Source organism: Notamacropus eugenii, chromosome 2 (genome assembly GCF_028372415.1).
Source record: "Notamacropus eugenii isolate mMacEug1 chromosome 2, mMacEug1.pri_v2, whole genome shotgun sequence".
Classification (NCBI taxonomy): domain Eukaryota; kingdom Metazoa; phylum Chordata; class Mammalia; order Diprotodontia; family Macropodidae; genus Notamacropus; species Notamacropus eugenii.
The window spans coordinates 376,619,615-376,633,381 of record NC_092873.1 but is presented as its reverse complement, the minus strand read 5'-3'; the positions used below and the strand labels follow the sequence as shown (position 1 = coordinate 376,633,381).

At 41.6% G+C, this 13,767-nt stretch overlaps 1 protein-coding gene across 5 annotated transcripts in view; it reads right to left on the bottom strand.

Annotated features, from left to right (window-relative positions):
* Positions 1-3,661: 3,661 nt before the first annotated feature.
* Positions 3,662-13,767, bottom strand: part of LOC140528806 (uncharacterized) — a 30,763-nt gene continuing 20,657 nt past the window's right edge. For all 5 annotated transcript variants that reach the window (XM_072646983.1, XM_072646980.1, XM_072646981.1 and 2 more), the window contains one exon: positions 3,662-4,317. In XM_072646983.1, coding sequence (XP_072503084.1) covers positions 4,039-4,317 — 279 coding nt within the window. In that variant the 3' untranslated portion in view covers positions 3,662-4,038. The remainder of the gene's footprint in view (positions 4,318-13,767) is intronic.

Sequence of the window (13,767 nt, the reverse complement as noted above, 5' to 3'; positions counted from 1 at the left end):
GCACTGAGGTCTCTTCCAATTCAGAGATTCTATGACTCTGTCCTGCTACCTCACAGAGTTTTTTAAGTGCTTTGTACCTTCTACAAAGAATTATTACAATATCAACTATTAGCAGCCTGGTGTTTTGGAGAAGTGATCAATCCAGGGTAGTGAAGTTGCTTTACATTTATCCCATTCTCCTATTCTGAAGTCCCAATCCTACCCATGATGTGGGAGTTTGAGGAGAAGAAGGTATCAGAGCATATGAGATAGAGTCAAATCAATTCCATGAACTTCTTAAGCATCCAGTGCACTACTTCTGAAGTTTAAAAAACAACATCCTGAAACCTAGAACAATTGATCATGCCACTCAATAGCAGGGTCTGTACTAGGACTTGGGTAAGGAGAGCACATGAAAGGCAGGGTTCCTGGCTTCAGGGAGCTCATAATCTAATTGAACATATGGAACTTCCACATTTAGAAGGAAATTAACAACCCTCCATATTACCAAGTACCTGCTAATGTGGTCTGTAAGTTTCAGTGGCTCAAGGAGTAAAGAAGGGGTCTGAATCAGGTTTGGGGGGTGGAGGTTGAGAAGAGGTAAATAAGGAAGATTTCTTGAATAGGAAAGTTTCTGAGCAATGGGATTAGTGGGCTAGTTCTTGATATGGAACGCAAGAATATATGTATGTGTGTGCCAATCGTTTTCCTTACTAAAATATAGCACCTATAGAAACAGAACTTCCTAGAGACCTTCTATTTCTTTATGTAGCTTTCTTCTGAATGGTTTCATCTCCTTAAATTCTGATCAGTCGATATAAACCTTCCTGGATGAGGAGAAGGTAGCCAAAAGGGAATACTCAAACTAACATGTTAAATCTTTATTTCTCACTACTCCCCAGCACATATCCTCCACTCTAGTCAGGCTTCATTATATCACAAAAAATGTATTCCTTTGTACTATATCACATGAACCCCAGCTTTAAAGTTCAAAGACCTGACTTCAAATACAAGGGTGACTTTATAGTTTGAATTTATTCAAGGTGGTACCCATCTCTGGGACTCAAGTTTCTTCCTTCTTAAAATGAGAAGATTGAACTAGATGAATTTTTAGGTTCATTCCAGCTCTAGATCTAAGAGTTTTCCTCCCTGCCCTCACCCACATTGTTTGGAATGCCCTCGTTTCCTTCTTGCTTACCCAAATTCTAAGCCAGCTTAATACTGACCTTCTTTTGTCAGATTTTGTGAAGCTTTCCCAAACTGTTCCAGCCCTAATGAAACTCACCTCTGAAATCCCACAGCACTTACAAGCTGTGTCACATAATTTATCCTTTAATTATATACAGTATAAAATTATTTCCTTTGTCTCGCATGTGTTGGTTTTGTTTTCGCTATTAAACTGTAAGCTCTCCCATAATGCCTCATTCGACCTGAGTGCATAGATGTTGCTCAATTACTACTTATTTCTGGACAAAGCCCAGATTTATGATTTCAATGGTATAAGGAACTCTTGGGTGAGAAGACCTCCTGTACTAACTTGGGTATGCAACTTCTTGGCAATTTATAATCTGAGAAAATTTCCTGGAACACTAAAATGTTCAGTGGCATACCCAGAGCCAGCCACTGGGTTGCAGAAGCAGCATGGAAACTCAGGTCTTTCTGGCTTGTAGGTTAACTCTCTGTTCACTACAAGACTCTGGAAAAGACAGAGAGGCTGATGACTTTGTGCAACTGCTTTCACTTAAATCCAATTCACCAACGAGTCAAGACAATACCTTGTTATGTCACTGGTTCTCTTTGAAAATGAAGAACAAACAACCCATGCTGCCACTCTGCTACTGCATGATGAATAGCAAGTGATAGCTCCTATTGACTTAGTGCTCTGTGGTTACAAAGTGGTTTCACATGTATCATGCCATTCGATCTTCAAAACAACCCTGTAATGTAGGCAGTGAGAGATTATTGTCTCCACTCTGCAGATGAGGAGACCAAGAGATTTGAAGTAACCAGCCTGAGGTCAAGGTAACCCAGACAGTAAGGGACTGAAATGGAATTGGCTTTTAAGACCTTCACAGCCTGACTCCCTTCCTCCTTTTCACGCACTCTGCCATCTAATTACCCCAGCTTCCTTAGTGTTCCTCTTACCTAACTCTTCAGGATGTCATTCCCTCCATGGCAGATGCCATCCCTCTGGGATTGCCTTCCATTAACATTGTATATATCTTGTAAATACCTAGTTATTTACAGGTGGTCTCACCCATTAGATTCAAGTTCTTTAAGGTCAGAGATCATGTTTTCACCTGTTGTTATGTCGCTTAGCATATCTGGCACAGAGGAAGTGTTTAATAAATGCTTGTTGACTGACTGACAAGTCACTTGGCTTCAAAGCCAGGACCCTTTTCATGTGGCTTGGACAGTCAGATAGAGCAGCAAAAAAGGGAATGGTCAGAAAGAGATAAAATGAAAGGTACAAGGCTGTTGGAGAATGGAATTACCCATGGACACAGGAATCAGTAATAATAACAATAATATCTCATTTTATACTCACAACAACCCTGGATGTAGTTATTATTATCCTCATTTTATCCCCATTTTATATTTGACAAAACTGAGGCAAAACAAGACTCAGCAACTTGCCCAGGGTCACACAGCTAGTAAGTGTCTGAGGCCATGTGTGAACTCACTTCTTCCTGACTCTGGGTCCAGTGATCTCATTGCCTCTCAACTATTCAGGGGCTGCCCATTGAGGTCTCTGCCTTTCCTCTCCCCCACTTCTCTTTCCAAGTATCTTTAGAAACATTCCTCATCCTTAGCTCTCCTACTCAAGGCTGGAACTAGAAGAGAAAGGGAAAATTCATACTCCTATCTTTGTAGAAGGGAGAGGTTTGTGGGAGAAGTGATTTGTACAATTTCTATAGAGCCTAAATTCCATGGCTAGGACTTGAACCCAGATTTCTTCCCTCCAATACACCATGTTGCCTGTGCTACCTCTTGTGTGGAAATAGAAACCCTAAAGGGAGGCACATTTTGGAACAGTCTACATTACTGATTATTGCCTTAATATTTACTTAGCTCTTTAGGACTTGGAGCATCTTTGGTCTTTCATGGGAAATAGTTGGATCAATTTCCAAGGCAGATGGAGAAGCAGATAACATAACTGACCTTAGGTAAAGCACTTGAACCTGGGTCGCAGTTTCCTCATCTGTAGTATGTAATGGTTGAACTGGATGATTTTTAAAGTCCCTTCCAGCATTTGTGTTCCATGTGTCTCCTATTCTATGACATGACTCACTTCCTTCTCTCCCTCCCCATGTGTTTTTTCTAAGTGTTAGTAATATTGACCCTCTACTTCTCTGAGAGCACTAGCATGGACCTGTACTGTATAGATATCACCCCAATTCCTCCCCACTCTCAATTCTCCAATCTCCTAGGACACAAGTTATTTCAGCTCTGTATGCCTCAGTTTCCTCATATGTAAAATGGGGAGTTGGAACTAGACAGTCTCTGTGGTCCCTTCCACGTCTAAATCTATGGTTCTAGGATTCTTTTAAATGTTCATCTATATACCTATTTACTGTTTTCACTCTCCAACCTCCACCTGTTGGAAACTATGACAAAATATGGTGTGAACAATCTTTAAGTATCATGCAATAATTTAAAATAAAAGTGGAGGCAGAGAAGCTAGTGCTGGAGCAATTATTTTTTAATGGATCAGAAAACAAAGAGTAATGGGAAAGAGCATGCAGGCACAGTGCCCAGGGAGTCCCAGCAGCCAGACAAGAGATGTAGATACATGTCAGCGGTGATGACTAGACGCTCCCAACAAATGTGATTCTTGTCGGGGATTCTGTGCCACTGTAATAGCAGGTGGGGATGGAGGAGGCCGCCACGTTGGCGCTGCTTTCAGAAACACAGCGGCAGTGAGGAGCAGGCATGCTGGGGCCTGAGCCAGGTGAGCAACTGGCTGGCTGGCTGGCTGGCTGGCTGGTTGGGGGAAAGAGTAGCCAAGTCTTGGGGATGGGGTGCTCTCTGTTTTCTCTGCAAGAGCGAGAGGTGAGCTCACTTCTGCTTGGACTTCTGGCACTTCTGGGCAGGTGGACATTTCTGCTGGCACGGAGCAGGTGCACACTTGGGGGTGCACTTAGGAGGAGGTTGGCAGGGCTGCTTGGTCTGCTGCTGGGGGGGGCAGCATTGCTGCTGTGGGGGGCAGCATTGCTGCTGTGGGGGGCAGTATTGTTGCTGCGGGGGGCAGTATTGTTGCTGCGGGGGGCAGCACTGCTGTTTTGGGGGGCAACATTGTTGCTGCTGCTGCTGAGACATTCCGAGAGAGTCCTGTGACTGTAAAAACAAGATAGAAGGAGACAAAAAGGAAGTTGGGGTGAGAAGGGCCCCAAGGGTCAAATCTACAAAATACCTAGAAGTTTTGCCAGCAAATTAACTGCTTCCTAAGCACAGGCAGAGGGCACAAGGTTCAAGATCTGGGCAAAACCTTAAAGAACACCCAAGTCTGATGCCCTCACATTCCTGGTAAGAAGACTGAGGTTCAGGGATGAGAAGGGATTTGCTTGGGATTTCACAGCCAGTGTATGTCCATACTAAGAGCAAGGTCCGGATCTCCTGATTTAATTCAGTGATTTCTCCAATGTACTTCCTAGCCTCAGTAAAGGGGTTCTTAGGTTTTTGGGTTGTCATGGATTCCTAACACAGTCTCACGAGGTCTATGGACCACTTCTCAGAATATTTTTAAATGAAAAAAATAAAATGCATAGGGTTACAAAGAAAAATAATTATATTGAGAAACAACCATCTAAAAAAAGTTTTTAATAAGTTCATGGACCCCAGGTTAAGAACCCCTATTAGTGGTCTTTATAATATCTCCTGCTTTTCCTTAGTTCTTTTGCATCTCAAAGCTAATGTGGCAGATCTCATCTATTCCAGTTTCCTAACCTATGTCTTGTCCTCTTGTTCCTTTACATCTCAGACTAAAAGTTGCCCTCCAGAACACCAGGTGTTGGTTGAGTCCCACATCTTGTGAGAAACGACCCCTCCCTGCTCCCAAGTTCTTCAAAAGATCTAGCCCAAGTAAGAAAGTTATACTTCTCCTTGTAGACCCTGTCTTCTCTTCTCAACCCATCTTTAGCCAAAAAAATCACCAGGCACAAGTTTGATTTAAATGAAAGTCCCCGAAAATGTTGATGAATATGGATATCAGTTCAGATGAAATAAAAAAGTTATGATCCTTGGGTCTAGAGGAGGGAGAGAGATGACCCCAAGGTAAGGCCAAGCGCAATTGACTGGCTACTTAGAGTTTCATATCCAAGTACATCCAGCCAATGCAAGACAGAAAGCAAAGGAAGGTGAAAAGGGCAAGAGACAATAAGAGATCTCTACTCCCTGAAATATGACATTCTCAGACTTACCCAAGTTCACCAGCAAGATGGAGCAGGAGAAGTTAGATGAGTTGGGGATCTCTGTGCCGGATCTTCTTTTATAGGGTCCTTGAGCCCTGCCCAAGGCAATGAGGTGGCCCAGGATTGGGGTGTCCCAATTAATTCCCAGTCACAATACTATCCACTAGTCCTTCCTCAAATTTCAGGCTTTACTCACCCCCTCAGGGCCGGCAGCCTCCCTCTTGGCATTATTTCCCTCACCCAACTTCAGGATGGTAGCACCCTGGCCACCACCTCCCTGGTAGTTTACAAGGCCTGAGTTCCTTGGATTTCCAAACCCACCCATGGCTTTTGACTTAGAGGCTTGGCATCTGGGATGGTCCAATATCCTAGGCAATAATGAATCACAGGGTGGGGGCTAACTATCTGTAAGGGGATTTGAGTGGGTTTCTCTGAGAGTAGGGAGGATTGAGTACTGGGTCAAAAATAGGGATAGCAGCACTTTAAAGGAGGACAGAAATGATTGCCCAATCTGTAGTTGACAATCTATTGGATGCATATTAAACCCAGAAATTCTCTCATTTTTATTTCATATGAGCCCCGTGCTAACTACCCAGCTTGGACATTCAAGGACAGCCAGGCTCAAAGCATCAGTAGTTTTTTGACGAAGATATTTAAGAAACTGTCACCCCCTTCCCCCTAAACTGGTACTCTCTGCTTGCTACTAGGAAAATCATTAAGTTCCATGATCTAGAGCTGGCCAGTTACCAAGAAAGGTGTTTATCTCTATCTCCCTCTTTAAAGTAACCCAGACTTTTTGGTTCCCAGAGAGGTGATTACCATAAAGGCGGAGGACCTGTAGGCAATGAAGCATTGCATTGTAGTGAACTCATAATAGAGAAATACCAGATTAGGTCCCGAGTTTACGGAATCTAGCTCTTCCTTAGGATCCTAGGAAGGTGGCCTTTGGGATTATCTAGTTCAATGTCTTCATTTTACAGATAAGCAAGTAGATGGAAGCATCGAAAAGAGAAGCAACTTTTCTAAGGAAACACAGAAGGGTCAAGCGGAAGGGTCAAGATTGGAATTAGGTTCTCTGATGACAAAGCCATTATACCTGGCTACCCTAATGCCCTATGTCCCTCTCTACTTCTGTCAAAATTTCTTTTTGCACAGAGGAAACTTAGGCCATGTATTGAAGTGGCTAGATAGAGTGAGTTCCCTTTGGGGAGTGGGAAAGTGTGAGCAAGGACCAACTGAGAGTAATAAGAAATGGGATGAAAGAGGAGAGGAGTACTGTGGGAAAGAGACACAAGCAGTAAGTGGGAAAGGCTTGGATACTTCTAGAGAGAAGACTGCAGAAAGAAGAGGTGGGGTAGAAAATATAACCAAGCTTCTCAAACTCTTAAGGTCATAGTGTGGCTTAACATGGACTAAACCTATACATGCAAGCTCAAAGGGTTTCCCCTTCCTCCCTCTTCAATGCTAAAAGGCAAAGAAGTCATATTCAACTTTAGAGTGGTGACAATCTAGCAGCCTTTATTACTTCAGGAAATAATTTTTGTTGTCCTCAGTCATTTTCAAGTTATGTCTGATCTTCATGACCCCATTTGGGGTTTTCATGGCAAAGATACTGGAGTGGTTTGCCATTTCCTTCTCCAACTCATTTTACAGATGAGGAAATTGAGGCAAATGTAATTGAATGATTTGCCCAGAATCATATAACTAGTAAGTGTCTGAGATTGGATTTGAACCCATGAGGATGAGTCCTCCTGACTATAGGGCTCATACTCTATCCACTCGGCCTCCTAGCTGTCCTTCATGGAATAATGAAGACTCAAAATAGAAACAGGTTCAAGAATGGTTATAGAAAGGATTTATAGGGCTTATATGACAAGAAAGTCATGAGATAGTATGATATGGCAGGAAGAACCTTGGTCCAGGAGTAGGAAACCAGAGTTCTTATCTTGGTCCTGCCATTGCGAGACTTTGGAGGAGGCATCTCCCTTCTCTGACCCTCAGTCTCTTCATCTGTACAAGAGTTTCAAACCTTCAGTTTGTGAACTTGTTTTAAAAAAAAAATATTGTGATAAGTATGCCATACTATAATTGATTGTCTTTATATTTGTTTCCTATGTATTTTATTTTATGCATTTAAAAATATTATTCTGAGAAAGAGTACATCAGCTCCAGCAGCCTGCCAAAGAGTCCAAGACACAGAAAAGAATCCCTGATCAATAATAAGGTTTCTTTCAGCTCTAAAATGCTGATTCTAAGTTAAGAGTGGTAAGGGAATATCTATAACCTTTGAAAGATGACTTCATGAGGACAAATGGCCCCTACCAGCAGAATGTTCCTTCCCACATCTGACTCTGACAATTCTTTGGATCTCCTCCCACTCCCCAGGAATTTCATAGCATCAATGGCTACTCAGTCCTCTGGATCCTGTTTCCTCGCTCTTCCCCCACACGTACACAGAAGCAATTATTTCAGTGTTTGTTTGGGACTGATTTCAGACCTCACCAAAACCAAGATTTGGCAATTAATTGTATTTATGGAAGTGAGGAAGAGTAGAGAGTTGAGTGTCCTCAATAGATATAAGGAAAGTGGGAAGAGGGATCTGTATCAGAATCGACATCCAGATGACCTGGGAATCCAAAAGCTTAGGAACAGGCCTTTATCAGCAGAAGAATTAAATCTTAATAGTAGGACAAATAACTCATGGTTCTCTGAAGAGCAGAATTCTGATTCTTTTTCCTCATATGGGTTTCCTAAATGTTCTCAGAGGACTCCTTTTCTCAGAGTCAGTTCTCTGATTAGTTGGGCTTTTGTCTATTTCTGATAGGAGGTGCATGATGAGAATACCTTCTAATTTTCCTCCTTTGTAGGAGCACTTAGGAAATGGAGACACAGGATCATTATTGTCTTATCTTCGATGGCTAATATAAAACTATGTCTATGAGATTATGCAAGATATTCAATTAGACTCTCATTTTGTCTCTTTCTCCTACACAGAGCTGTCTATCACATATTCAATTCAATTAAGCAAATTGTTATTAAGCACCTATTATATGCCAGGTACTGTGCTAAGTGCTGGGGGGAGAGGGGGTATAATAAGACCAAAAAACAAAAAAACCCAAAATTTCAAACAATCTTTATCCTCAAGGAAGTTATATCCTGCTAGAGAGAAACAACCATGTTTTCAGATGAATATTTTATGTACATATATATGCCTCTGCATATGTGTATATATATTTACATGTACATATATAATATACACACACATATATAATACAAAGAAAATCTGGAGTAGAGGTTGATTAACCACTGGAAGAATCGTGAGTCAGTAGCACTTAAATTGCATGGTGAAGTGAGCTTGGGGCACCAGGCATTTGTTGTGGTCCCCTTCTTGGGGAAGATAGAAGCTTATAGAATTTAAAACTTTAGGCAGGAAGTGGGGAACTTAGTATGGTAGAGGAAGAGGAGCTACGAAGGTTGTCTGTATTATTTTATTTTGAAAACCCTGAGGCTCTATCAATCTCTCCCTTCCCATATCCACACCTACAATCTCCAAAGCAAAGCTGTGGGACTGATCCCCCTAGACCACAGCATAGTTTTTCTTCCTGACTATCCTGGAACCAGCTGTCTGGGTAAGTAAATTGGGATTAATAAGTCAATAAACATCCAGGAGGTAGATACTCTGGGCCCACCATAGCATGACATATAAAGCATAGTCCCTGCCTGATCTGGTTTGGCAGATAAGAAAAGTGTGCACACATGAAAAGTTAACTAAAAACACAAGTTCCAATTAAGTAATCAATTAAGAACTAAGAGGAGGAATAGAGGTCACTGTCATCAGGAGAGGCTTCATGGAATAAAGTGATATTCCCCTGGATGTAGAATTTGGTTAGAAAGAGATAGAGGAAAGGCATTTGCAGTGGGAGGTAGAATGATTGTGTGAACAATGTGTGCAACATGCTTTGGAAAGAGTGAATAGACCAGCTTAACTGGAGAGTTTTGGAGGGGAGCAGTGCATGATAAATAGAAAAAGTAGGTTATAGTCAATAGTGGCAGGCTTTGAATGCCACAGTAATGAGTTTGAGTTTGTTTTATTCTACAGAGAGCCACTGAAGGATGAAGAGCAGGGGAATGACTTGATGAAAGCTACGCATTAGGAAGACTAATTGGGCAGAGGTGTTGGATGGATTGGAGTCTTGGGAAGAGACTGAGATATTTAGTCTGAAAAATAAAAGTCATAGTGTATTTTAAGGATTGGCTTTCATATGGAAGAGGAAAGAAACTTATCCTGCCTGTTGCCAGAAAATAAATCAAGGTAAAAATATGAGGGAGGGAAATCTTGGCTCCAAATCAGGAAAGATGTCTTAAAGAGAAGACTTCAAAACTGGCATTGTGTGCCATCGAATGTAGACTAGATACCACTTCACATGGAAGTTCAGGATAGATTTGTGCTCAAGTACAGATCAGTTATATGATCTCTGAAGACCTTTCTTATTTTGAGATTTCATAACTCTCTGATCAGTGACCAGGGAGATCAGTGAGGAGGTGATTTCTACATTTTAGATTTTAAGTAATAAGGGCCTTCACTAGAGTGGTAGCAGCAGGAATACAGAGGAAGTGATTTGAGGTCTAGAAACTGTGAGATGAAAATAGATATGGGTCATGATTGATTGAATTTGGAAGGAGAAACACAAAGTAAAAACAGATATTTGGATATTGGCTGACTGGAAAAACAATGATGTTTTGGACAGAAATAGTGTTGTCAAAAGGAAGAACGGTATTGGGAGTGGGGAAGATGATAAGTTTGGGTCTGTATGTGTTGAGTTCATGGACCCGGAGGATACCCAAGTTGAAACATCTAGTTGACTGTAACTCCAGATAATCCACCAAACAGAATATTTATTACTGGCTCTTGGAATATTGATCTTGAATGAACGAATGAACATTTATTAAGGATTTACTATGTGCCAAACACTATACTAACTAAATGCTGGGATTACAAATAAAAAACCAAGACAGTCCTTGCCCTCAAGCTTACATTCTAGTGGAGGGTGACAATAGATGGACACAGTGGCAGCCAGGCCAGGCTATTTGGAAAGTTACTGGAGTGTTAAGACACAAGGGAACAAAGTTGGACAAACCCCTTGCAGTAGCAACAGCAGTATTTTTTTATTATTGTTCCAGAACTTGAGAATGGGGTAGGGTGGGGATCTGTAAAGGGTAGGCAGAAGATACATAGTGTCAGCAGGGTGGGCTGGTCAGATGGCAGAGAGTAAGGTGAAGCATAGCAGTGGGTGGACTAAACATAGTGGACCATATGTAGATTTACCAAGAGGACAATAGTTGAAAGGAGACTCCTCAGGATTTCCCCAACCATAGAGCATCAAGAAGTGGACAAAAGAAAGTTCCCCACCCAGCGTGGGCAGGGCTCAGGTGGGGAGATGTTCTAGAACCGAGCCAAGAAGTCTCTGGTAGAACCTAAAACTTCAGAAACCTAAGTCCCCTCTATTGAGGTGGGATTAACATGTGTTAGGGGGGAATTTGCAGCAAGACAGTAAAGGATAGAAGTAATCCCTCTATTTCCCTTTCTACTGGAGATCTTGAAATGACAGAGAACCTGATTATAGCACTAGTATGAGGAAGAAAAGACACTTCCTGCCCTTCCACCCCCACCCCACCCCCTGCCAAGCTTTATGGGGTCCAATGGCAGATGCTGCACCTGTCACTGTGTACACCTGGATGGCATACACTTTGACTCACAGGATAACCCCACCTATGGTACAACCAAGGTTCTTCCTGTCAGAGGTGACTTAACCAGTTCATAGGATAATAGGATCTCAAACTTGGAAAGCACCTCAGAACTCATCAAGTCTTCCTCTCTGTCAGATTTATGGGTCTCCTCTATAACACCTCTAATAAGAACACCTTCAATCTCTGCTCCAATACCTCCATACATGAGAGGAGAGAAGGAAAACTCACTTTTCCTCACAAGATAGTCCATTTCCACTGTGCATAGAATCACAGATTTTAGAGCTAGAAATTACCTAAGAAGCTATCACATCCAATCCCTTCATATTGCAAGTGAGGAAACTGAGACTTGGAACATTTAAGTGACTTATACCGGTTGACAAACCTGAGTTCAAGTATGAGCTTGACAACTTGCCAGATGTGTGACTTTGGAGAAGTCACCAAATTTCTCTGAGTCTTAATTTCTATGCCTATAAACTCAGGAAGAGGAGCAGCATGTAATAGTGAATAAGCCTCAAGTCAGGACAACCTGTAGTCAAGTCCTTCTCCCTCTGATGGCCATATGACCCCGGGAAGCACTTAACCTCTCAGTGTATCAGGCAACTCTCTAAGGCTATGAGTAGGAGAACAGGTGCTGATCTGCACTGAGAGGTGGAGTTTTTTCACTGAGAGTTCCTTGTACAAGTGAAGTCTAGTAAAATAATGATAATTAGGATAATTTGGATAATATGGATAATTGAGGAAAGCATTTTGCAAACCTTAAAGCACATCTGGAACTTTCAGGCCAACAGGTTATGTCCAAGGTAGGAAGATGTTACTCAGAAGGCCCCCTAGTGGTCAGAGGAGGTTAAACTCCTTAGGCAAGAGGAACTAGAGAATTCGCTAACATCCAACCTCTTACTGGCCCACAGTCCTGAGAGGTTTGCATTCCTGAAGTAGGTGACCCCTAAGAACTCCAAACAATGGATTTCCAGTCCATCTGATGATTGAAGATGGGCTATGGAAGTTAGGAATTCCAAACTCCATAGAAAAGTTAGGGCAGGGGTGGAGAGGCTGCAGCCTCAAGGCCACATGTGACCTTCTAAATGCTCAAGTGTGGCCATTTGACTGAATCCAAACCTCACAGAACAGATTCTCCTAATAAAAGAATCTGTTGATTAAAACTTGGACTCAGTCAAAATGCTGCACCCAAGGACCTAGAAGGCTACATGTGGCTTTGAGGCCATAGGTTCCTCACCCCTGGGTTAAGGGAAAAGACTTCTCTCAACTCTCCACCAGATTATTTTATTTGCTTCATTATACATTATCCAGTTAGAAGCCAACAGTTTTCCCACACTTGCTTTCCTCCTCCATCCCCCAATTTCTTTTCTAAGCCCTTAGAGACATTTCTTTTTTTCTGTCTCAATTTTCCTTCTTTTTTAATTTTTTTTAATTTTTCTTAATTTTTATTTTCAGTTCCAAATTCTCTCCCTCCACCCCCTCTCCCATATATTGAGAAAATAAAAAATATGACATTGAGGAGGATTCTTAATGGAATCACAGAATTGAATGGACATTAGTAGCCACCTAGTCCAACCTCTACCTGAGGAGGATTCTCTTCTACAAATATCCCCCATCAATGGGCATTGAGCCTCAAAAGAAGACCTGCTAGAAACTTCTGAGGAGTCAGATGAACCTCATATGTCAATCCATTCTACTTTTAGATAATTCCTTTTGTTCAGAAATTTTTCCTTACATGAAGATGAAATATGTTTATCTGGAACTTCTACCAGTCATGTAGTCTAGGGCTAAGTCACACAAATCTATTATCCTCCTCTGCCTGGGTAATAGCTCTTCAAATACTTGAATCAACCAATCAGTAAGCATTTATCAAGTACCGACTATGTTGTTGGCACCAGGCTATGTTTTGGGTATATACATTATTGTTCAGTCATTTCAGTCATGTTCGACTCTACATGACCACATTTGGGGTTTTCTTGGCAAAGATACTGGAGTGAATTGCCATTTCCTTCTCCAGCTCATTTTATAGATGAGGAAACTGAGTCAAACAGGGTGAAGTGACTTGATTAGAGTCACATAGCTAGGAAGTATCTGAGACCAAATTTGAACTCAGGTCCTCCTGACTCCCAGGCCAGTTCTCTATCCACTGCTTTGGATATATACATACAAAGAATGAAATAATTCCTACTCTCAAGGTGCTTATCTTCTATCGCGAAAAACAACAGGTATAGATGTAAGTATATTCAGAATAAATACAGATTAGAGGGGGAGGGGCAAGAAAGTCTTCACAAAGAAGATAAATATTTGAGCTGTGTTTTGAAGGAATTGAGAGATTCTGTAAGTAGAAGTATGGAAGGTGGCATTCCCAGGTAGAGAGAAAGGTGCGTAGAAAGACAAAGAAAGGAGATGGAGTGAGAAAGAGGTCAGTTCGGCTGGACCATAGATTTCAGGAACAAGACAGTTGTCCTATCCCATGAAGTCGACTTTTTTCCAGAACAAAATTTCCCTAGCATCAACTGGAATGCAGTTAGGAAATGAAAAATTTATCTGGTCCAAAAATAAAAATAAAGTAGGTTCTTGTTATCAATCAATCAACAAGAATTTTATTAAGTACTTAATATGTACCAGGCAC